The sequence below is a fragment of the Chionomys nivalis genome, chromosome 4, assembly GCF_950005125.1.
Source record: "Chionomys nivalis chromosome 4, mChiNiv1.1, whole genome shotgun sequence".
NCBI classification, from domain to species: domain Eukaryota; kingdom Metazoa; phylum Chordata; class Mammalia; order Rodentia; family Cricetidae; genus Chionomys; species Chionomys nivalis.
In genome coordinates this window covers 59,953,915-59,977,529 of record NC_080089.1, presented here as the reverse complement: position 1 = coordinate 59,977,529, position 23,615 = coordinate 59,953,915, and the positions used below count along the sequence as shown (strand labels likewise).

General features: G+C 46.2%; 1 protein-coding gene across 1 annotated transcript in view; it reads right to left on the bottom strand.

Moving 5' to 3' along the window:
• The window catches only part of Uaca (uveal autoantigen with coiled-coil domains and ankyrin repeats), an 87,694-nt gene extending 69,563 nt beyond the window's left edge, over positions 1–18,131 (bottom strand). Inside the window, exon 1 of the mRNA XM_057767641.1 lies at positions 17,936–18,131. Coding sequence (XP_057623624.1) covers positions 17,936–18,019 — 84 coding nt within the window. The 5' untranslated portion in view covers positions 18,020–18,131. The remainder of the gene's footprint in view (positions 1–17,935) is intronic.
• Positions 18,132–23,615: the final 5,484 nt, after the last annotated feature.

Sequence of the window (23,615 nt, the reverse complement as noted above, 5' to 3'; positions counted from 1 at the left end):
GCAGACAAGGAGGATTTAGAGTTTCTGATATTGGGGTTACAGGTGTGCACCTCAGCCCTGGGATTACACACGGTGCTAGAGAAGGAGCCAAGAGCTCTATATCTGGATCGCCAGGCAGCAAGAAGACAGAAAGAGAGACTGGGCCCAGCTTGAGCATTTGAAACCCTAAAGTCCACCCTCAATGACACACTTTCTCCAGCAAGGCCACATCTCCTAATCCCTGTCAAGTAGCTCCACTACCTAACACTCAAATGTCTGAGCCTATGGGGGCCATTCCTAGTCAAGGCACCACAAGCACCTGGCATACAGTAGGTGGAAAATAGATGCTACATGAAGACAAGACACAGTAGACCAGGAATATCACTAGCTGTCAGGAGTTTCACAACTAGACAGAGTTGTCAGTAAGCAAAAAAAGAGAAAAACTCTACCAATACCAGACTGTTCTGGCTCTAGATGAGAGACAGGCAGTCTACAAGGGGGCTGAGTAACAGTCCCCAGGAATGGGAGAACACCGGGGTAGGCAACAGGAGCCCAGACTTGAAACAAAAAGCTCCAAGTAAGAGAGGAACTGAACTTTGCTGACTGTTTTATGTGTGTTGATGTGTGGTGTGTATGCTGTGTGTGGGGATGTATGCACATACGTGCACATGCAGGTGGAGACTACAGTAATATTGGCTGTCTCTACTCCACGGCCCTCCATCTGTAGTTTTTTGAGATGGAAGTCCCTTGCTAAGCCTGAAGCTCATTGATTCGGCTAGGCTGGCTGGCCAGTGAGCCTCAGGGATCCCGCCGCCATCTCTACCTTGGTTCCAGCCAGGCACGCTGCTCAGTTTTTTTCACCTGGGTGCTAGGGACCCAACACAAGTCCTCACGCTTGGCTGGAATTACTATTCTCAAGGCAACTATAACTTGAACACTGGGGATTCTGCAAGTTGTTCCAATGACTCATTCTCAGTACGATGAGCCTGGACTGTGCCCACCAGTGTCAACCAGTTGAGAGAGCACATTGACAACTGTACATGACACCATGGAATGCGACACTCAGACGGTCCAAAGCATAACACCCTTCACCAAACACAGTGCTCCATTCTGTGCTGAAAGTTAGCGGAGGGAAAAATGTGCCCTTTGTCACCTTTGTGAAGACTGTTCCCTATCAAGAGAGCTTTGTTCGGCTGACCACTCAAACCTACTCTGCAGAGAAACAAAAATTACACTATCTCAGCTCAAGGAACCAACATGAAAGATGATTTGAATTGAAATCCGGAAGACCTTTTCCTTGTGGGTCTAGGCAGTGAACTTCACCCTTTACCTCAGGGTGTGAGCATCGTTTTCTACTTCCAGAACCAAGCTAATCAGGGCCTCAGTCATGCGGCCAGTACCTAACTCTCTCTATACAGTGTCGCACAGCTTCTTTTGTAGACCTTAAAACTTCTGGTCAGGCACAAGATAAATATGTGCAGCTCACCAAGGTAAAGTGCTTTGTCCCAGATACAAGAATCTTAGATACACTTCTGGGACTCAAGGCAAAATTTCTGCCATCTTGGTGTCGCTGGTCTTTTTCACAAACAAACCAAAATAGCAAAGTAGGGGGTTGGGAGATAGCTCAGCAGTTAGGAGCACTTGTTGGTTTTGCAGAGAACCTGGGCTCAAATTCCATCACCCTATCTCTCCCAGGCACTCGTGGGGTACACATTCATATATATGAAGTGAATTACAAAAAGAGCAGAATAATGGAATAATTTCTATCAAAGAATTTTTTATTTTTATAAAAATCCTACTTCAATCAACAAAAAATGAGCTACCATTGGCTAAAATTATAAACTAGAAAGTGTATTTTAATGGTCAAAATATGAGATCCAATACTCTAATTTCCAGAATCATGTGAGCTATTCTAAATATTTTAGTAGTTTATGTAGCTATTTAAAAATAACATTATATCCTTAAATGTAAGCCTGAATGATTAATTTTAAAGAAAAAAGACTCAAAAAAAGTAAGATTTAGACACTATTTAGAAACATACACTGAAGGGTTTTGTTGTTGTTGTTGTTGTTTATATTCCCTGGGCAACACACACACACGAACAAAAGTAAATAAAACTTGAAAACAAAAAAGCCAGGTAGTGTCAAGTACATCTCTAACCCCAGTGCTGGGGTAGGGCAGGAAGTCTGCTTGGATCAGTGAGTTCAAGTTCAGTGAGGACCCTGAACCAAAATGCAAGGTGTGTAACCTCACGGAAAGACACCCAACATCACTGGGATGCACATGCGCATATGCGCGAGAATGTACCCATGCACCACACAGAGACATACACAACACAGTCAGCCAGCACACCAGGAAGTGTGGTGTTTATATGACTCTCGGGCAACAGTCTCCTGGGGATTGTCATTTGAAGTTTCAGGTCAGTCACTGTGAGCAGGAATGGGGTCTGGAGCCCAACAGGAACCAGTTCCAAGCTCACACACGGCCTGAGGCCACATGCTTGACACCAGCCCCCTCCTCTCACCAGTCCATATCAGCAATCTTAACTGCTCTCTACAGAATCTCTGGAGCTTGGGGGACCACCACCCTTTCACCTGATGGCTGACACAGGTTCCTGTCTAAATGGGCATCCTGAAATTTATATATATATATATATATATATATATATATTTCAAGTTTACACACACACACATAAAATGCAAAAAAAATTATTTTAAGAGAAAATGCAGTCAAACATGACTGCCAGCCTCATCCTACTTCACTGCGCTAGTCTCTTGAATTGTGTTTCAATTTTCCATCACAAAACAATGAGAGAACTCAACCACCTATCTGCTAGAATGCTGTGCATTTTCCAGACTCCAACAGCACACTGAGCCATTCATCCCAACTGACTACAGATAAGAATGTTTAAACAACCACCCGGGCTGCTAATGCATGGGAATAAGGAAGCAGAGGTCTCTACCCGAGAGCATAATTACCAGGTAGTCACAGACTAGCTTTAACACCGGGATTTGTGGGATTCTCTCAGGCTAGGAGTGAGGGGGGTTCTGACAATCTGTCTCTTGACTGGTCACTTGTGTGAGTCCTGGTTGCCTGTCTCTCCAGCACTGCATGCCCTGGGCCCTTGGCAGCTCCAGCCTGCCCCACTGCAGCAGCTAGGAATTGCTTCAAGATAACCTTCTCAAATGGGTTCCCCCTGGAGCTTCCACAGAAACCACACTTGAACATGGGACTCCCGCCTATGCATTCACAGTGTGCAATGCTCTCTATTTTTAAATATCTATAAATGTGTGTATGCATGTATATGTTTGTATAGATAAATGAGTAGATGAATGGATAAATGATAGACAGATAATATATAGATCGATATTTATGTGTATGGGTATTTTTTTGCCTGCCTGTATGCCTGAACACCACATGCATGCCAGGAAAGATGCCCATGGAGTCAGAAGAGGCCATTGGATCTTCTGGGTTTGGAGTTATAGACACCTGTGAGCTGTCATGTGAGTGATGGGAACTGATCCATCTCTCCAGCACCAAGGGCAGCACTCTTAAAGATGACATTTTTACGACACTATGACTTCCTTTTCATGCCTCCTTCCCACCCAACCTCCTGGATATGATTCTAGGATTCAGCAATGCTGAGCCGCTGATCTAGGAACTAGTTTCTTCCTCTACTCTACTTCTCTTCTCTATGCCTCTGCCTCTCCCTCCGAATGGTTTTTGCCCTTTCCTGGATGTCTTCCACCCTCCTCCATTAAGCTTCAGTTTAAAGCCCACTCAGCAGATTGGTGGTTGTCAGGGGACAGGAGAAGAGAAAGTGGGAAGAACTGCTTAATGGGTGTGTGGCTTCCTTCTGGAGAGAGGGATATAACTAAGTAGATAAAGGTGGCTTTGATAGCATTGTAAGTGCATTGAGAGTCAGTGAAGAGTCCGCTTCAAAATAGACAACTGGCGGGCCGGGCAGTGGTGGTGCACACCTTTAATCCCAGCACTTGGGAGGCAGAGGCAGGCGGATCTCTGTGAGTTCAAGACCAGCCTGGTCTACAAGAGCTAGTTCCAGGACAGGCTCCAAAACCACAGAGAAACCCTGTCTCGAAAAACCAAAAAAAAAAAAAAAAAAAATAGACAACTGGCTGACTCTGCACTCCCATGCCTCAGCTCCACTCTGGGTCTGGAGCTTGCACTGTATCACACACTCCCCACTGGGCCAGTAGCTTGCACTGTATCACACACTCCCCACTGGGCCAGTAGCTTTATATCACACTTGCTACTTTATACTGCTAGAGCTCCTCCACAAATTGGAGAGCCTCTCATCTCCCAGTGCTTAGCCTAGGAGCTCAAGAAATATTACTGTTCTGTCATTGATAAATGGAGACTGCATTCTTCACCCCCAGGGCAGCTACCAGAGGCAGATGCGGATGACTTTTAGAAATCTAGGCAACCGAGCCAAGTTGGAGCAGTTGATGACTGTGACAAGGTCTCTTAGGCGGCAGCCACAGGACAGGTGCCCGGCACACGGTCAAGTACCTTATCTCACTTCATCCTCCCAACTACCTGGCAAAACACAGGTGTTAGCTTCCACTGTCCAAATACAGAAACAAATACATTTAAGTCATTTGTCAAAAGTCATGAAACCAACCACCAGGAGTGACAAGACTGAGCTCAAGGCACGCAGGCTTCAGCACCCGCTCCTGGAGCACCAGTGTGTGTGCCACCACTTCCTAATGACCAGGGCTCTCGGAAGCTGTGGACAGGCGTTCTGTGGCCCACAACAGACCTTTGCTAAGAATGAAAAGTGCCCTCCTTTCCCTCCTTACCTACTTATTCATTACCATGAGTGTTGTTTATATTTTTGCAGTGAGTTGGTTGGTTGGTTGGTTGGTTGGTTGGTTGGTTGGTTGATTGGTTAGCAGGCTGGTTAGCTGGTTGGCTGGTTGGTTGGTTGGTTGGCTAGCTTGTTTGTTGTAATATGGAGCGGCAGGCTGCGTCCCGCCACCTGGCTAGCTTCACCCGAAATAATTACACGGAAACTGTATTCTTTTAAACACTGCCTGGCCCATTAGTTCCAGCCTCTTATTGGCTAGCTCTTACATATTGATCTAACCCATTTCTAATATTCTATGTAGCACCACGAGTTGGCTTACCAGGGAAGATCTTAACCTGCGTCTGTCTGGAGTGGGAGAATCATGGCAACTGCCTGAATCTGCTTCTTTCTCCCAGCATTCTGTTCTGTTTACTCCATCTACCTAAGGGTTGGCCTATCAAATGGGCCTAGGCAGTTTCTTTATTAATTAACCAATGAAAGCAACAGATTAGAAAGAAATCACTCCCACATCACTTGTTGGTTAGTTTTTTAAAAGTTTTGAAAAGCACTTCCTGCTCTTGCAAAGGACCCAGCACCCACAATGGTGGATCATAATAACTCCAGCTCCAGGTACGCAGTGCTTCTGGCCTCCTCAGCCACCTAAGCTCACATGCACACACCCATAGACACACAGAGTTAGAACTGATAAAAATTAAAATCTTTTTTAAACCACAGAGAAACCCTGTCTCGAAAAACCAAAAAAAAAAAAAAGAGAGAGAAATGAATTCTAAAAGCTATCATAGTGATAAGACATCTAGCTGGGAGTGGTGATCCCTGCCTAAAATTCCAGCACGTGGAGGTGGGAACAGAAGGGTCAGAGTTCAGCACTCGCCTCCACTACGTAGTTTAACCGGGGTTAGCTAGAAAAGTCTCAGTCAAAACCCTCCATAAGGCAGCAGCGTTTCTTTACAGTCCCTCTCACCCTCAGTAAGCTGCCACCCTTAAAGGTCCCCCACTAAAGAGTCACTTTTAAAACACCCCACCCTCTGCTGGGGAGCCTGCTGCAAATGAGAAACCAAGTAAAGAAGGGAGAATTACGTACTCTTACTAGTTTACAAAGCATTCCTGTAGGGGCTAACTGTAGCTCAGTGGCTAGAGCATCTGCCTAGAATGTGTGGAGAAGGGGCGGGGGAAGGAGGACGAGGAGGCCCCACCAGGAAGCACAGCCTCTTAGTTGGATTTCACTGCAGTGATAAACTCCATGACTATACGCAACTTCAGGGAAAAAGGGTTTATTCGGTGTATACTTCCATTACAGCCCATCCTGGAGGGAGTCAGGCCAGTACCTCAGGCAGGAACCTAGTGGAGGAACCTGAAGATAGACGCTGAGGCAGGGGCCCCAGGACTGTTACTGCCCTGTTCCCCGGACATAAGCCCAAACCACCACGGGTGGCCCTGCCCACAGTAGGCTGGGTGCTCCTGCATGAATTACTAATCAAGAAAATGCCCCCCCAGACTTGCCCACAGGACACTCTGAGGGAGGTGTTTCTCAACTGAGGTTCCCCCATCTGAGGTGACTCCTGCATGAATTACTAATCAAGAAAATGCCCCCCCAGACTTGCCCACAGGACACTCTGAGGGAGGTGTTTCTCAACTGAGGTTCCCCCATCTGAGGTGACTTTAGCCTGTGCCAAGCTGACAGAAACGAAGCAGTACACAGAGGATTCTCTGCTGGCTTCCCCTTTACTCTGTCCAGACCCCAGCCATGGGAGGGTGCCATCCACACTCACACGGTCTTCCCCACTCAGTCCTCTCTGAAATGCCTCACGAATCTCCTGAGTGATCCTAACCCAGCCTCTCAGACAATGATGACTACCCACCACCACATGTATATGAAAAGGATGCCTGGCTAGAAAGAGTCAGTCTTAACAAAATTGATACATACAATCAAAATAAATCATCTCAAAAAAAAAAAAAAAAACCCGAACCAAAAAACTGTATGCCTTTTTCAAACACACACCCACACATGCACATAACCTTCCAGACAACAAGCCGGGCAATCTTAGTTTGATTAGGTCCTCATGACTTACACTTTCTTAAACATCAATTGGGATAATATGCCAGATGAACACACATATACACACAAACGCATAAGTACAGATGGATCAGAGTGAAAGTGTAACATCAGTGTGGAACTGGAGATGGCAGCTCTAATGGGACACATAGAGTCTGGGACACTACAGGCTGCACACTAGAGACTGGCATACCACGGGTTATACACTAGAGACTGATATACCTCGAGTTACACACTAGAGACTGGTATACCACGGGTTACACACTAGAGACTGGTATACCGTGGGTCACACACTAGAGACTGGTATACCGTGGGTTACACACTAGAGACTGGTATACCGTGGGCTACACACTAGAGACTGGTATACCGTGGGTTACACACTAGAGACTGGTATACCGTGGGTCACACACTAGAGACTGGTATACCGTGGGTCACACACTAGAGACTGGTATACCGTGGGTCACACACTAGAGACTGGTATACCGTGGGTCACACACTAGAGACTGGTATACCGTGGGTCACACACTAGAGACTGGTATACCGTGGGTCACACACTAGAGACTGGTATACCGTGGGTCACACACTAGAGACTGGTATACCGTGGGTCACACACTAGAGACTGGTATACCGTGGGTTACACTCTTTGGGAAGATAAAATAGCCAAGTCTTAATGTAATAACTGTCACAAAATTAAATACCCAAGACAAAAATGCTAAGAAACAGAAGGGAGGAGACAGAGGCCCAGATGAAGCGAGAGACATGACTTGAGCCCTTCTCAAGGCTGTGACTGTACAAGAAGCAAAAACAAAGATGCAACAGCCTTACCACTGATGCACAAGAGACCTTAGAGAATGAAGTCGAAGAGTTCAAACAAAGGAGTACTAAACATCAATGAGCCACAAACAACAAAACAGGTGTGTACGTCCATTAATGAAAACAATTTAAAACAAGTTTCTCCTATCAAGGTGGCAGAGACCCTTAACTTCTTCAGCAGCAGCAGGATGTGGGAGTGCAGATCACTGACAAACATGAGCTGGTTCTGAGACAGCCCATAGGAAGTCCTTCCTTGCCCTTAAATGGCCCTTCTTCTCCCCATTTCCACACAGTTCACTCCCTAGCTTTAAAGTTTTGTTCTTGCCTTGTTGACACAGGGTCTTTCTGTGTAGCCCTGGCTGTCCTAGACTCACTAATGTAGACCAGGCTAGCCCAGAACTCACAGAGATTGGCCTGCCCCTGCTTTCTGAGGGCTGGGTTAAAGGTGTGTGCCATCACACCCAGCACTAAATTTTAAATTATATCCATTTGCAATGGTAAGGGGCTGAGTTTCTGAGCCACGCTACCAAGCTTGCTATTAGCTACTAACTATAAATCATGAGCAGGTAAATTATTTAACACCATCTAAAATGAAGGCAACAGGGCCATTTGTCAGGATTGCTGTGAGCATGGACTGAACACGGATCACTTAGAACACAAGCCAGGCAACGCATTCAGTAATTATCAGTTATGGGGACTATTGCTAAAATTCCTTACTCATAAGCAATATCTGTGCAAACAATTCACGAGCGATCACAGGGCTCTTAATGTTTGCTCAGGTCCTTTCAAGTTACTAACAGCTTTTTAAAAATATTCTACCTATTTGCCTTGTATGTGTGCAAATGTGTTCATGTGTGCACACTAATATGTGAAGGTCAGAGGACAATCTGGAGACCCAGTTCTCTCCTTCTACTATGTGGGTGTGGGGGATGGAAGTCAGGTTGTAAGCTCAGGGGCAAGAATTTTTACCCCTTAGCCAATTTGCCAGTCCCATGTACAGCTTTCAAGTACAAAGTTAATTTGAATAACAGAGGATTCAGAAGTCATTACTGTAGGATTGAGGGGGTTCTATGTTAACTGGATAACCAAGGTGGTTCGGCATCCTTCAAGCAGTCAGAACCACTATTAACGGTGCTGTGAATGGACTCCTATTTGGCTGTTTATCCTCAACTGTATTTTGTTTTCTACAATAAGCATGCACAATTTTGTGGGGAGGAATGTCTGCTTTCCACACAGAAGGTTCCTGATGCTGAAGAGAGTCTAGGGCTCACACAGGCTCGGCAAGAGCTCTGCCAGGGATCCGCAGCCCCAGCCTGAAAGGTCTAAGACCACAGTCTTCACCCTGACGCTTGCTCTGAAAGGGCTGTGCCAGGCCAGACTGGATTAAACAATCACTTGTCGTCACAGCCCGCTTTGCCAGGGTCTTTGATCACACTAACACATCAGTCCCTCTAACACATAGGTCCTCTTAGATACACTGTGTTGGAGATGTCACCATTTGAAGATACCCACTATGTCAGAATTTAAGTATCAACAAAACTCTTTGTGATTACAAACCATCCAATTTATTTGTGGTGGTTGGTTTGGGGTTTGGTTGGGTGTTTGTTTGGGTTCATTGTGTTGTTTGGCTGGATGTTTTCCTATATTCTTAGCTCTAAAAGAGGTACCTACATTGTTTAGCTATGTACAGCTAAGAACTTTTTCACTGTATTACCATGGGCGGGGGGAGTAAGGCAACATGAGTCAACCATCCCACCCTCCTGCTTATGATTTCAGAGACACACTTAAGCCATCTGTCCTGAGGAATCGTTGGGCCTGTCTCCTGTGACTGTTCAGGCCTGGGGGAACTCTAGCACCCTTAGGTGGCAGGGCAGATGCTTGCCTAACTCTGACAGGGAGAAGTAAAGTTTCCAGGCATGGGGAAGAGGCAGAGACAGTAATGGTATAATGTGTTAATCCAGTCTTCTGTAAGGTCCGCACGACTGGGAAGAACTTAAATCTGCTCACTCTTAGATCTGTCAGGAAGGGAGAGAGAAAGAGATGAAGCTGTCAAGTTCCAAGTGTGAGGATAACTTCTGAGGATAACGGTTTCATGGCCCTGCCACTTCTCCAAACAACAGTTGAAACTTGTCAAGTAATTCTAATTTTAATTCAAGGTGTTTTTGTTGTTGTTGTTGTTTTGGTTTTTTTTTTTTTTTTTTTTTTCGGTTTTTCAAGACAAGGTTTCTCTGTAGCTTTTGGTGCCTGTCCCAGAACTAGCTCTTGTAGACCAGGCTGGCCTCGAACTCCCAGAGATCCGCCTGCCTCTGCCTCCCGAGTGCTGGGATTAAAGGCGTGCGCCACCACAAGTCTCCTATGAGCCCCAAGCAGCCTCCTGCCACCCTACTGTCTCCCAAATTCTTAAGTGCTAATGGTTTCTTTTATCTACATTGTAAGACCAAAGTTTGTTTCCAAACCTGCTGCCCCTCAGTGGGCTGCTTAATTAAACATGTACACACACACACACACACACACACACACTGTTCTGCCTCAAAGGCTATTCTAATATTATCTTTCTACTGACCCCACCCTACACATCTGTGCTCCCACAGCAATCTATATGGACCTCTTGTGCATAGTGTATGTGCAGGTGTGTGCATTTTCATTCGTGTGTGTGTGTGTGTATGTGTGTGTGTAAAACAGATGAAAACCTCAGCAGACCTTTCTCAAGGACCTTCAACCTAGTTGCTTGAAACAGAGGCTCTCAGAGGCCTTGGACTCACCAAGCAGGCTGTGCTGGCGGGTCAGCTAGCCCCAGAGCTCCCCTAGTGATGGAATTATAAGCATGTACTACGACACCAGGGTTTGGAGATCACACTCAAGTCGTCAAGCTTGCAGGCCCCCTACTGGCGAGCCGCCTCCTCAGCTCCGGCTTTACACAGACCACTACCATGGTGCTCATACTACTGCTTGTTAGGCTTTTATATCCAACTCCCTTCAAATCCTTGGAGGCTGTGACCAGATGTTTATTATAGAAACCTTAGTGAAGAAAAAATGAGGACAAGATCACTCCAAGGTATGGATAAGGTTTACTGTAGCTATGAGGGAGAATTTAGCCAAAGGTTAAACAGATTGAACATGGCCACCAGACTGAACTAGGCCATGGGGAGAGGGGTGCTGTCAAGACTGGAGAGATGGGGGCAAACAGACCAAGAGGTCAAGAGGCCAAGAGAGTACAGAACCAAAATGGTTGAGTTACAGGAAAGAGAAGCTGGAGGAAGGGAAGCAGAAGCCCAGGCCCAGGGAGGAGGAGGAGGTGGTTTAGGATGGGGGTGGGGTGGGAGGTGCTGGGAGGAGCCACAGGAACTGGGTGAGGCTTTTCCTGGGTTTCTTTGAAAACTAACACTTAGGGCATTGACTAAATTCAATAAGCCCATTAAAGCAAATGCATTGTGAGCCCCCAGCTACAGTTATGAACTCACGACCAATCCTATTTCAACTATATCCCGTCTCCTCCCCCAGGATATTCTGAAGCAAGCTGCAGACTCCCTATCAGCTCATTTAGCCCACTGGAGATAGACAGTCTTCATAAAGACAGTCCTGTCACCACCGTCACAGCGAAGTCTGTTGGATAACTCCATGTCGAGTTTATAACTGCTGGTCGCGTGTCCACAATTGTCTCAGAAACTTGTATATTTTACAGCTATTTAGCCAGGGGCTCACCATTTCGATTGGTTAAGGGCTTAACTCTCTTGGGACCTCTAGGCTCCTTCTCCATCTCTTTCCACTTCTAAAGACACTGGTTCATCTTAAAGTTTCCCATAACCAGAATTTCGGAGGCTGCTTCCCACGTTCCTCTTCTGTATTTCTAAAAACTGGCTATGAACGTGAAAGGCTTCTGTGTTTGGGTGTGGCTCTTCTTATAAGAACTCTAACGTGGCAAGGACTACGAATAAATTATGTCTGTCTTTCTTGAGAGACTGGTAGCCTCTAATGGTCACTTGGTACAGACTCTAAATCCAGTAACTCATTCATGACTGTAAAACCCTAAGGTATGAACCCCATTCATGAGCTAGAACAAAACATGTAATGTACTAGTTCAACCCTTTTCCGTCTATTGTAAGAGTTTTCTCTTTCAGAGATTCTGTTTTGCTAAGATACAGTTCACACAGGGAAAGAAGTCTTTATTTTCCCTGAGCTTAAAAGAATGCATCTGTGCCCAAGCATCTCCCAAAGGTGACTAATCAGAGTGCAGTCCACTGACATTATCTTTATTGATGCTCCTGCTGGGGAGGAGGCCTCCTGACTGTGGTTTCAAAGTCCAATCTTTGATAACATTCTTCCATCCACTAAGAAAAGTGATCACAGGCTTTGCTGCCCTTGCCTTGGAACTGTCTAGGTCTCCAAAGAGGGTATAATTATTAACCCATTATTGAGCCCAATTTATGTTTTCCATAGTTTCAAAACTAGATAAGACATCTGTGAGGCTGGAGAAATGGATCAGTGGATAGGTGCTCGGCTTGCAAGCCTGAGGGCATAAATTTGAGCTCCCAAATCTATACACAAAGGCAGGATAGCACATGCTTGTAATCCTAGCCCTGGAAACTGGAGGCAGGAGGATTTCTGGGACTTGCTGGCTAGCAGAGCTAGCTTAACCGATGAGCTTTAGCTAATATGAGTCCTTGTCTCAAACACGTGCTCCTGAAGAGGACATCTGAGGTTGTCCTCTGTCCTCCACATACATGACTACACACACATGCACCCTCACATATGTGAACACACAAGCATGCAAAAATTTTAAAATAAAATAAATAGGCTGACTATTCCAGTTTCTAACCTGATATGGGGGTTGTCTATTATGCATAATAAGGTAATTAAAATCCTAAACTATCACTCAAGTCTGGACTATGTGAGAAAAAGACATGGAGTGGGGAGGGAAACATATTGGGAAGATGTGGATGGAGCTGAAGGGATGAGTGGGAGTGGATGTGACAAAGATACATTGTATACATGTATGAAATTTTTACAAAGTGTGTATATATTAACATTATATATGTAAAAATAATATATTATAATATTTTATGATAATATAGAGAGACAGGGAGAGAGAGAGCACTTGATAGACGAAGAGAGTGGTTGAAAGCACTTGCTGGTTCCCAATATTCATGTCAGATGGCTCACAACTTCCTGTAACTCCAATTCCATTAGGTCTGACACCCTCTTCTGACGTCTGAGAGCACCTGCCCTCGCATGTGCAACACACACAGGCACACATACAACTAAAAACAAATCTTAAAATAACATAAAAGAGCTTGAACACTGTGGGGGGAATGACAGTAAGTCTGCAGTTTAGATATACATCCGTTTCCAGGTGACCCTGATGAGGCATTAAGGCTGAAGCTGAAGTACAAAAAGGGAACTCTGTGGGTGCGTGCATGCACACATGTGCACCCAGCATCACGTATGAAAGTCAGAGGACAGCCTGGTATGTCATTCCTCAGGAGCGACAGTCCCCCTTGTTCTGAGACAGGGTCTCTCACTAGGGTTCCTAAGCAGGCTAGCAGGGCGGGTCAGTACTGCCCAGGATCTTCCCACCTCCACTCCCTGCACCAGGTTATAAGCACAAGGCACCCCACCAGCATCTCCCACCTGGGTGCTGGGGCTCTAGGTCCTCACGCCTGTAAAGCAAGCATTTGCCCAACTGAGCCATCTTCATAACCTCAAAAACCCTCTTTATTTGTAACCTTTCTCCCGGGGCCACAAGGAAATAACACAGGATAACAATAAGAAGCTATCTAAACAAAGTATTAATTAAGATAAATGTTTTAATTAAAGGTTGGGCTCTTCAATGACAACAAGTAAACTGTGCTTAGTAACTCATCCTGAGTTTAGGATAAGTGTAACAATTTGTGCTCTTAATTATTCCCATGACCCCCAAGTCACTGCCCTGATAATTTAGCATCCTAGCACACATGCAAATCCTGGGGTCTAAAACCTGAAGCCTTCATTCTTGGAACCATAACCTAAACAAACTCATGTTTAAACCTTTATGCTTTCTAATACGTAGGGCCTAATATCCCTGGTGGGAACAAAAAGTGGGTTTGGGGTTTTGTGTTTTTGTCCACAGTTGCTCTACTTGAAACCTTAATCCTTTAGAAACAGCAATATTTTTATCAGGGGCAGAGACCAGCAAGATGCTTCAGAAGAGTTTTTTAGAAAATCCACTGCTCTGTGTAACAAGTAGAGAAAGGACAGCAAAATGACAATTACAATCAAAGACTTAATAAACCAGCTCAACAGTTAAGACAACTTGATGCTCTTGCAGGGGATCCACGTTCGGATCCCAGCACCTATATCAGATGCTCATAACTCCAACTCCAGGAGATCTGATGACACCCTCTTCTGGCAACACACACACACACACACACACGCAATTTTTTTAAAGGAGCTTAATAAGTTACAACAGTCAGGATAGGTGCTATTTAAAGGGGAGAGCCCTGACAAGAACTGCTTACAATATTTGTTTGTAGCACCCTCTGCTCCATCTTGAAATACAGCCCCTTCATTTTATTGCTCAAATGTCCTAACCTGAACTCTACAAAAATGAGTAAGCCTACTATTACTGTACATCATATAACTGACATAGATCTGATGTAGTACTTCCAGCCATTTAATGATCCCATTGGGAATTGGAAGCTCCAATTTAGCAATTAAGAATAAATGTATGCCGGGTGTGGCAGCTCACACCTGTTAATTCAACATTTAGGAAACTGAAGCAGGGGGACCTGCATGAATTAAGCCTGGACTAGACAGTGAGTTCCCAGTCAGCCTGGGATAGCAAATGAGACCTCATCTCAAAACAAGAGAACACAACATAAACATTTCCAAGTCTGTGGTTAATAAATGCAGCTATCTCCAAATCTGAACAGGAGAAGATCAACCTTCAGATACACACCACCAGCCAGTGTAGTGGCGAATGCCTTTAATGCCAGCAATGGGGAGGCAGAGACAGGCAGATCCCTGAGTTTAAGACCAGCCTGGTCTGCAGAATGAGTTCCATGACAGCCAGGACTAAACAAAGAAATCCTGTCTCGGGGGAAAAAAAAAGACAAAACAAATCATATATTTAGCAATATTGACCACTGTGAAGTGCACTTACTCATATGTGTATGAACACATCCTCATTCACTGAACTCTAAAGCCCTTGACCTTGCTCTAACTAACGCTGCTGCCGTGGAGAATGGTGAAGCTTACTTCTCCTATATGCAACCATAGCCTGGCAGGGGACGGCACAGTGTGCTGCACACGCCGTCATAAAATACTCACACGGCTACACCCTCAGTCTGTAGCTCAGCTGGTCAAGCTGAGACGTAAGCAAAGACAGCTATGGTATAAACATACCAAAATTGTTCAGAGTAAATTATGATCATTTCCATGAAAATTAAATGAACATTTCAAGACTCGCATTAGAAGATTCAAAACTTGGAAAAGGAGGGAGAAAAAGGAAGCCAAGCTGTACACCCTCTTACATTACAGGGAATAAATGTTTAAAAAATGAAACTGAGCCAGGTAGAGGGGCCCATGACTCTAATCCCAGCATTCGGGGAAGACAGAGGCAGGTGGGTCTGTACGGATAGCCTGGTCTGCCTAGTTGAGTCCCAGAGCAGCCAGGGCTACATAGTGAAACCTTGCCTAAAGAAATAAATGTAACCAAACTAAGAAAAAAAAATGCACACTAAACCAAATTTGGGAGGGCTCTGTTGTTCAATATTGCCCCTTGAGAAGACCAATGTGTAACATAAAATCACAACAGCAAAGGTTAAACTGTATGAAAACAACCACTTTCTGCATAGGGAACACTACAGCTATCAAGAATCATAGTAAAGAGTAGTTTGTGTGAAAAATCTGGGCTTCCTAGACAGGAAGTACATACAAAATCAACAATGCACAGAAAGGTAGAATGGACGATCGGTTCCTAGCAAAGATGCAGAGGACTCAGAAGGACATGAAAACAGGGTCAAGTTTACCCACCAGGAAAATACAGATCTAAAGTATCCTGAGGGTCTGTGAGACCCTTGGCGGATAAAGGGATGCACCAAGACTGACCTGAGTTTAGTCCCCAGGACCCACATGGAAGAAAAGAACCGACTTCTGATAGTTGTCCTTTGACCTCTACACACACACCGTGGCACACATGCCCATACACAAGCAAACACACACATTCAAGTAAATAATGTGGGATTAAAAAAAATTAAAGTACCCTGAGACACTGTTTCTTATCCATCAGACACATTGCGCTGTTATTTCTATAAAGTGTGTGCATGCGTGCACGTGTGTGTCTGCTGGGATGCGCTTTCTGGAGGAGCATGAAGGCAAATAATATCCCCAGGGGATTCTGAGGAAGGTGGGGCTGAAGGACAAGGATGAGAGACTGACAATCTGTTGAAAATATTTTTGTTCCTGGTAGACATTAAATCAGGTGCTGGATCTATCAAAAAGGTTTATGGCCAAAAGCGGAGCTGAAGAGAGGGACCCGGTCGGAACAACACGCACACACCTAACCAAAGCAGACTCTGGGTTGTGCAGACTGAAAAGCTCTAAGGCCTGTCCTTCCCGATGGTTTGGCAGGCTTCTCCCAGGCACCACATCCAGCTCTTTCATTTTAAAACTCCTACACAATATATCCTGTGTCTTAAACTGAGCCGTGTGTGCCGCTTCAGAGAGGACAGTTTTCGCACCATGCATTTAACTTGTATGATGCTAAGAAACGGCAGAATGCTCAGTTTAGTGCATTGTTAAAGCCAAACTTGAGAGCCTCACGGTCCAAGTGTTTGAGCCAGCATGCAGCTACGACCTCTGGGCGTCTAGAAAATGGGAGTGAAGAAAAGGGACATAACCTCCACGTGGGAACATAAATCCTTGGTGCTAATCAACTTGGGAGAAATACAGCTGCAAGGCTGGGGAAAGGCAGATCTTTTGCTAGCGGGGAAGAAGCTGATCTGTAACCATGGTTACCTCCAATACATTACGTTTTTTCTGTCAAATATATTTAAGTCAAACAAACAAATGAATTTTCCTGTGAATTTACAAAACATATCATCCAACATCAAAGACTAAGCCGTCTGAATCAATTATTTCTTTCCCTCCCCACCCTACCCATTTTGTTGGTTTGTTTTTGAGTCAGGATCTCATAATCCAGGCTGGACTCCAACTCCCCATTTAGCTCAGACTGGCCTTGAACTCGTGATTTTCCTGCCTCTGCCTCACAAGCTGAAATTCACAAGCTGGAACTACAGGCAGACAGCACCACACCCAGACTCCAAATAATTTTTCCTATTTTTTAAAAAAAATCTTGTTTCTCCTGTTTCCTTTAAGACCAACTGAACTACTACTAAAGGAAGCCCTTCAGGAAGACACTGATCTGAATTAGTCCGAAACCGGCCACAAATTAATTGGTATTCTCACAAAAAGCATACAATCTCCTCGGTGAACTCTGTATAAAATTATAGAGGTCTATTTTAATTACGACCACCAGGTAAGCAGGCAGTTTGCACACTCCACCTCCTCCTCTGTTTGACTCTGTAAAACTTTTAAAGTAGAACGTCTTTAATGACAGAATTTTGATGATCCGGCCATTATAACCTGCCAAATTATCCAAGTTCCAACATCTGCAGGCAGGATGTTTCCCAAGATTGCTGTTCTCTCTGCCAACTCACAGAGAAGCCGTACAGCTAGCTCCACTTCTCTCCGGCCGCACACGGAGGCCAGGCTTCAGTTGGGCACCCACATCCCGCACCCACCTGCCTCACAGGTGGGATTTACTCTGCCAACAACAGGACAATCACCTTCCCGACTTCGCCATCCCCAGGGCTAAACACACAAGCGGGGCTTTGTCTGCATTTGAGATCCCTATTCTCTCCCAGCCTGGCTGAGAACCAGACTTCCCTCTGACAGCGGAGGACACACTACGTCTCTCCCAACTCTGGCAGGGCTGGAAGCCGCGGAGCCAGGAGGGTCCGGAGTCCGCGCGGGGCGGCACCGGGTTTGGAAGACCGGGGCCACCTGGACCCCGGCATCGCGTGTAGTGAGCACGATGGGGACACGCGAAGAACAGGGGGACACCACGGGAAGGCAGAGAGGGAGTCCCCTGCGGAAAGATGGGAATGGTGGACCCCCGCAAAGGCCAAAGTGAGGAGACGTGGGGCTCCTCCGAGAAGCTCAGATTCTCGGTGAGGGGCTCAGCAGGAAGGGTCCCCAGGGTCCCCGCCGCAAGCGCTGCTCACCGTGCTGGCCACCGCGGTGGGCGATGAAGGCGATGTGGGGCCGGGAGCGTCCTGCCTCCACAGCCGGGACTTGAGGCTCTTCATGGCCGCGGTTCTCAAGGGTCCCGGTTCCCACCCGGCTGCCGATTGCGAGCGCTAGGGCCGGAGCAGCGGACACTCTGGAGCGCGCCGGGCCCGCCCCACCTGCCACCTGGGGCCCGGGGGCCTCGCTCAACACGGTCGTTCCGGCAGCCAATCGGGCGCACTGCCTGGCTAGGGTGGGGTCGGTCTCGACCAATTGGAAACCGGGAAGGGGGCGGGACTTCCCTTTTAAACTTCATAACCCCCTTCCTCTCCCCTCTTGAGGAAAAGTTAGGGAACTTCAGCTCTGTAGCGCGTGGAGTTGGACTGCTGGGTGGGCGGAGGCGCAGCGCTGGTTCTGGCCTGTGATGCCTGCACACTTGGGTGGTCTAAGGTTAGAGAAATCCAGCCTAGACCGGTTCTTATCTCCCCGGAATCCCTCTTCTTTTTAGCGGGTAAAATTTTTCTTCCATCAAGTCCCAGCATACCTACACACAAACCAGCCTCAAACAACTTCCCATTCAGGATCTTCATAAGGACACGAACCCCAGGACCACAAATCTCACGGCCACACGGGAAACTCTGGGACAAACAAGCTTGTAAGAAAAAGGAGCTGTTTAGCAGATGGACAGTTAACAACTGGATTAGTGGATGCAGTGGAGTTGGAGAGACGGCTTTGAGGTTCAGAGCACTGACTGCTCTTACTGATGAGCTGGGTTCCAGTTTCAGCCCCAGTCCCAGGGGAGCTGATACTCTCCTCTCTTCTAGCCTCCGTGGGTGGCGCACACTTAGACTTAATAGTATAATTCAAGGCACCTGTTAATGTACTGGTGTGGAGGAAAAGATGGAAATAGGTGTCTTCAGTAAGGCTTCACATGTAGCCGATGTGGTAAAAGAAATCCAAGAGGAGTTGGAGGAGGAAGTTAGGGGTAAATGTAACTGAAATGCATTGGATATGAAACTCTCAAAGAATAAATGTAAAATATCATTTTAAGAGTCCCATGTCCTTTTTGTAGACACACAGATGTAAATATACAAGGCATTAGCTCATCCGACTCCGAAGTCTGAGTTAATGAAAACCATCTAAGGGTGGAATGAAGACACTGTCTGGTGACCAACACCCAATAATGTCCTGTTAATAGGATGGCTTCAAGAGTCTTCCTTGGAGTGAGATTTCCCCCAGAAAAATGTTAATTCTCCCATACAACCACATGAAAAGACAAACAACCTGCCATTCTCACAAAGGCTCTTTTTGTCTCCAAGGGGAGTTTCTTCAGCTTTCCCTCAGAATGACTCTAGGTTTTGTTCCAAACGTGTGAGAAAATCTTCAGCACTCTCCTGAAGACACAGTACCCAGCCTGTAGTCCTCAGTAAAGTCAGTAACAAGCACTCAGGAAAACGGTCAGTTTTCTCTTGGTTAGGCTTAGGGAATCTTGACTCTTCCCCCTGTAAAGATCCACATCTGTTCTGACTTAGCCGACCGTGACCCAACCGCCTGTGGGTAGCAGGTTCCTGTCTTCACTGCTGCGAAGAAAGCCAGCATTATCTCACGCTGGACTCTGGAGAAGCTGTCCCAGCCCTTGTCCCAGTTCCCAGTTCTCACCTTGTCCATCACAGCGAGTGACTAATTGATGTCTCATCCTGGATGTCAGCCTGACACACCTGGAAAGAGGCAACCTCAGTTGAGGGATTGCCCCCATCATATTAGCATGTGAACATGTCTGTGGGGCATTGTCTGGATTCCTGGTTGACTTAGGAGGGCCTGGCCTCCGGTGGGCAGTGTCACAGCTAGGCAGGTGGGCCTGAGCTGTCTAAGAAAGGTAGACTATATGAGCCTGGAAGAATTCCTCCATGGCCCCTGCTTCAAATTTCTGCCTCCAGATTTTCGCCTTTAGTTCCTGCCTTGACCTCCCTCAATGATGGACTATAACCTGGAAGCCAAATAAACCCTTTCTTCCCCAACGTGTTTTACAACAGAAAGCAAACTGTAAAAGTCACCATCAATAAAAATGTCTTCCACAGGAACCTTGGCCCGAAACTCCTCAGGTGGACTATTGCAGGGCTAATGTGTGCTTGTATCCCAGCATTCAGGATGCTTACTTCTTTATTGCTGATAAAACATCATAGCCAAGGCAGCTATGAAAAGTGTGGGGGCCTTATGGTTCCAGATGGCTGGAGTCCATGATGGGGTAGCAGAGGCAGCAGGCAGACATGAAAGTCCAGAGCAGCAACTGAGAGCTCACATCATGAACCAAAGCAGGAAGCAAAGAGCTAATTCAGAGTCTTTTGAAACCTCAGATCATACTCCCAGTGACATGCTTCCTCCAAGAAGGTCACACCTCTGAATCCTCCCCAAAATGCCACCAAATCCAGACCACATTTTCAAATGTCTGCGACTTCTGGGTGACATCTCATTCAAACTGCCACAGACAACTAAGGCTGGAGAATGTGAGGTCAAAGCCAGGCACATGGCAAGACACTGCTAAAGAAAGGGTAGTGGGGGCAGGAGAAGAGGGGATTCAGAAAAAAAGGAGAAGGAGAAGAAACAAAAGAAAGACTAAATGGAAACCCAGACAGGAACCCTTTGGTAGCTTGTGAATAGAATCTGCCTTCTTGGCACCCAGTGCTCTACAGCACAGACTAACCTTTCCTTCATCTGGCACTAGAAGCCAATTAGCCTGGGCCCATTCTTCAGACAGGGGCCAGGGCTACCTGTGTCCTCATCTTTACAGAGACTAAGTAGTCTTCTGAAGAGCCTGCCTACATTTACCTGACAACATTCTGTCTTCAAGAGTGGTTGGAAAGGACTACAAGGGACAGGAGTACCCTGAAGGGCTGCACCCTGTTATGTAGGTGCTGGTCACACAACCAGTATATTATATTTGTCACAATTCAGGGACCTATGCACTCTTGCGTGTTAGTTTCTTAGCTTGTTTGTGTGTTTGCTTGCCTGCTTGCTTGTTTTGAGGCCAGCTTGAGCTGTAGGCCAGACCAACCAGGAACTCACCATCTTCCTGCCTCTGTCTCCTGAGTGCTGGGATTACAGACGTGATGCTCCACCACACCCAGCTGGTTGGGCTAGGCTTCAATTAAAAGGTGACTTTAAAAAATAAAGCAGGACTCCTTCCCAAGTGTGTTCCTCTGACCATAGCTCCCCCGATTGCTCAAGTAGAAGCGGTCCACCCCTCAGCTGACCCCACCCTTCTGCACAGTCACTGTGACTCTCAGATGTCACTGCTGTCAAACTTCATTCCTTAACATAAGAGAATAACATCATTTTTAATATGGATTGTTGGGTGTTGTGTGCACATGCGTGGGTGGCAGTGGTGTGCACTGTTTGGAGGCCAGAGGTCAGCATCAGGTGTCTCCTTTGCTTACTCTTCACGTTATTTTTCTTGAGGAAGGATCTCTCGCTGAACCTGAGGCTCAGTGATTCAGCCAAACTAGCAGACTCTGGGAGTCTGCCCATCCCCACCTCCCAGAGCTGGGATCACAGCTCACAGCCTGTCTGGCTTCCTGCATGGGTGCTTTACTCACTGAGTCTTCTCCCCAGCCCCAGCAGCCAGATATTTGGCTAGTGTGATGGATATTCAATAAATACTTCTGAATGGATTGATCTGTTGTTTGTGCTTATTGGAGTGAATCATGGTTGTTCTTTCTGAATTTCCAGGTGCCGTTTAATCAGGACCCTGTCACCTGTGGACACAGGTGGAATAGTCTGGGGACTGTGTTGCCACTCAAATACTCAACACCTATGCTAGGGGCTTGAGATGCATTCTGGTCCTCTGCCTGGATCTTATGCGTGTTGCCTTCAGTAGCCTGTCTCCCCTGCATAATTGACTGTCACGTTAATTGTGGCCTTACTCTCTGCTGGTGTAGTCTGGGTGGCTAGCTACTTTTTGTTTGCTACTGGGTAAAGCGAAGGAAGCAGACACAGCCACAAGAATAGTTTGCATCACGCTCCAAAAATGTTGGGCAAGTTATTTTTATGAACTGTCTGCATGATGTCCGCGTGGTGTCTATGTCCAGTGACCTTTTTGGATTTTCCCAGTCTAGAAACTTGATAACTGACGTCTGCTCGCTCTCATCTGAGAGCAACTAAATAAAGAGCGCCACGCTGAATGTGCGGGACAGCTTTCTGTGTTGATCCAGAGGCACCGTGTGTGAAGTCCAGTCACCGAGCTGCATTTAGCCAGGCTGGCTTTGATTTGGTTCATTATTCTCACTTTACGAAAATTACTTTAATCTCTCCAGAGAACACTTAAATAAATTTTATTTCTTACCATACTGTATCTGCAGAAATCAGTTTTAGGTTTTGCTTTTATTTTTCTTTTGAGAAATACATGTAAATAGAAGGAACAACACACTTTAGGAAAAAACCATTTTTAGTCATGTGTAGGTGTGTATGTCCGTGTATGTAGGTGCACAAGGAAGCCAGAAGAGGGCATCAGACCTCCTAGAGCTGCCGTTACAGGCAGTTGTGAGCTAGACAACATGGGTGCTGGGAACTCAACTTGGGTCCTCTGGAAGAGCAGCAAGTCCTCTTATCCACTAAACCATCTCTCCAGCCCCCTAGGGACACACTTTAAAAAAATGTTTTAGTAGCCAAGTGGTGATGGCAAATGCCTTTAATTCCAGCACTCAGGAGGCAAAGGCAGGCCTCTGAGTCCAAGGCCAGCCAGGTTTACAGAGCAAATTCCAGGACAGCCAGGACGACACAGAAAAATGGTGTCTCAGAAAAAAGATATTTTTTTAGTATGCCACAGTATACACAGTGGTGGTCGTGGCGGCGGCGGTCTGTGTACATAAATAACAAGCTAACAAAGATGTCTCAACATTACAAAGAATTCACACTGCCTTTAGTAACCTCCTTCTTTGACCTCCTATCAAGAAACGTGAGCATTAGAACAGAGCCATCCTACATAGCTCAATCGAGTGTCTACTTCCTCAAAGACACAGCAAGGTTGCAGATATGACCCATGTTCAGACTGAAACAATTAGAAGAGATGCCTGAAAGGAGAGAGGAGCCCAAGGCTGGCTAGCCATTCCTTGAAGGAGCATGAATGAGCTGTAGAACCAGGTAGGCCAGGATGCCCAGGGGACCTTCTAAAACTGGAGAGAGTGAGAGCAGGATGAAAGACGCTCAGATGCTAATGACGACAAGATGGCCTCTCAGGAGGAGGGCAGTAAACAACAAGCAAGGTGAACCTAACAGTTTCACCCCAAACACTGCCTCTCTAACCAGGACCATTCCTCCAAGTGAGCCTCGGGAATTACACATCTGATGACCATAGCATTCCTGTCCAATGGCGCCAGTCAACAGCTCCATGCCCAGCCCCCACAGCCAGCACATCGCTCAGCCTCTCTGAGTTCTGATGCTTTGTCAGATAGCTGGCAAAGCCTCCCAGCCACGGGGTCATGGAGAAGGAAACCGCCATCCAGATTTCAGCCCCAAAATGAGAGCCCTAAAGCAGTTCTCACACCCTCCTCCCTTACCACACTCAAAACCAAAATCCATTGCATAAGTGAGCCTTAAAAAATAAACAGTTCAGCTTTGCCCCTAATTGTAAAACCATCTGTGCAGGCTGTCCGGTGACTCCATCCTGGAAAACTTGGAATG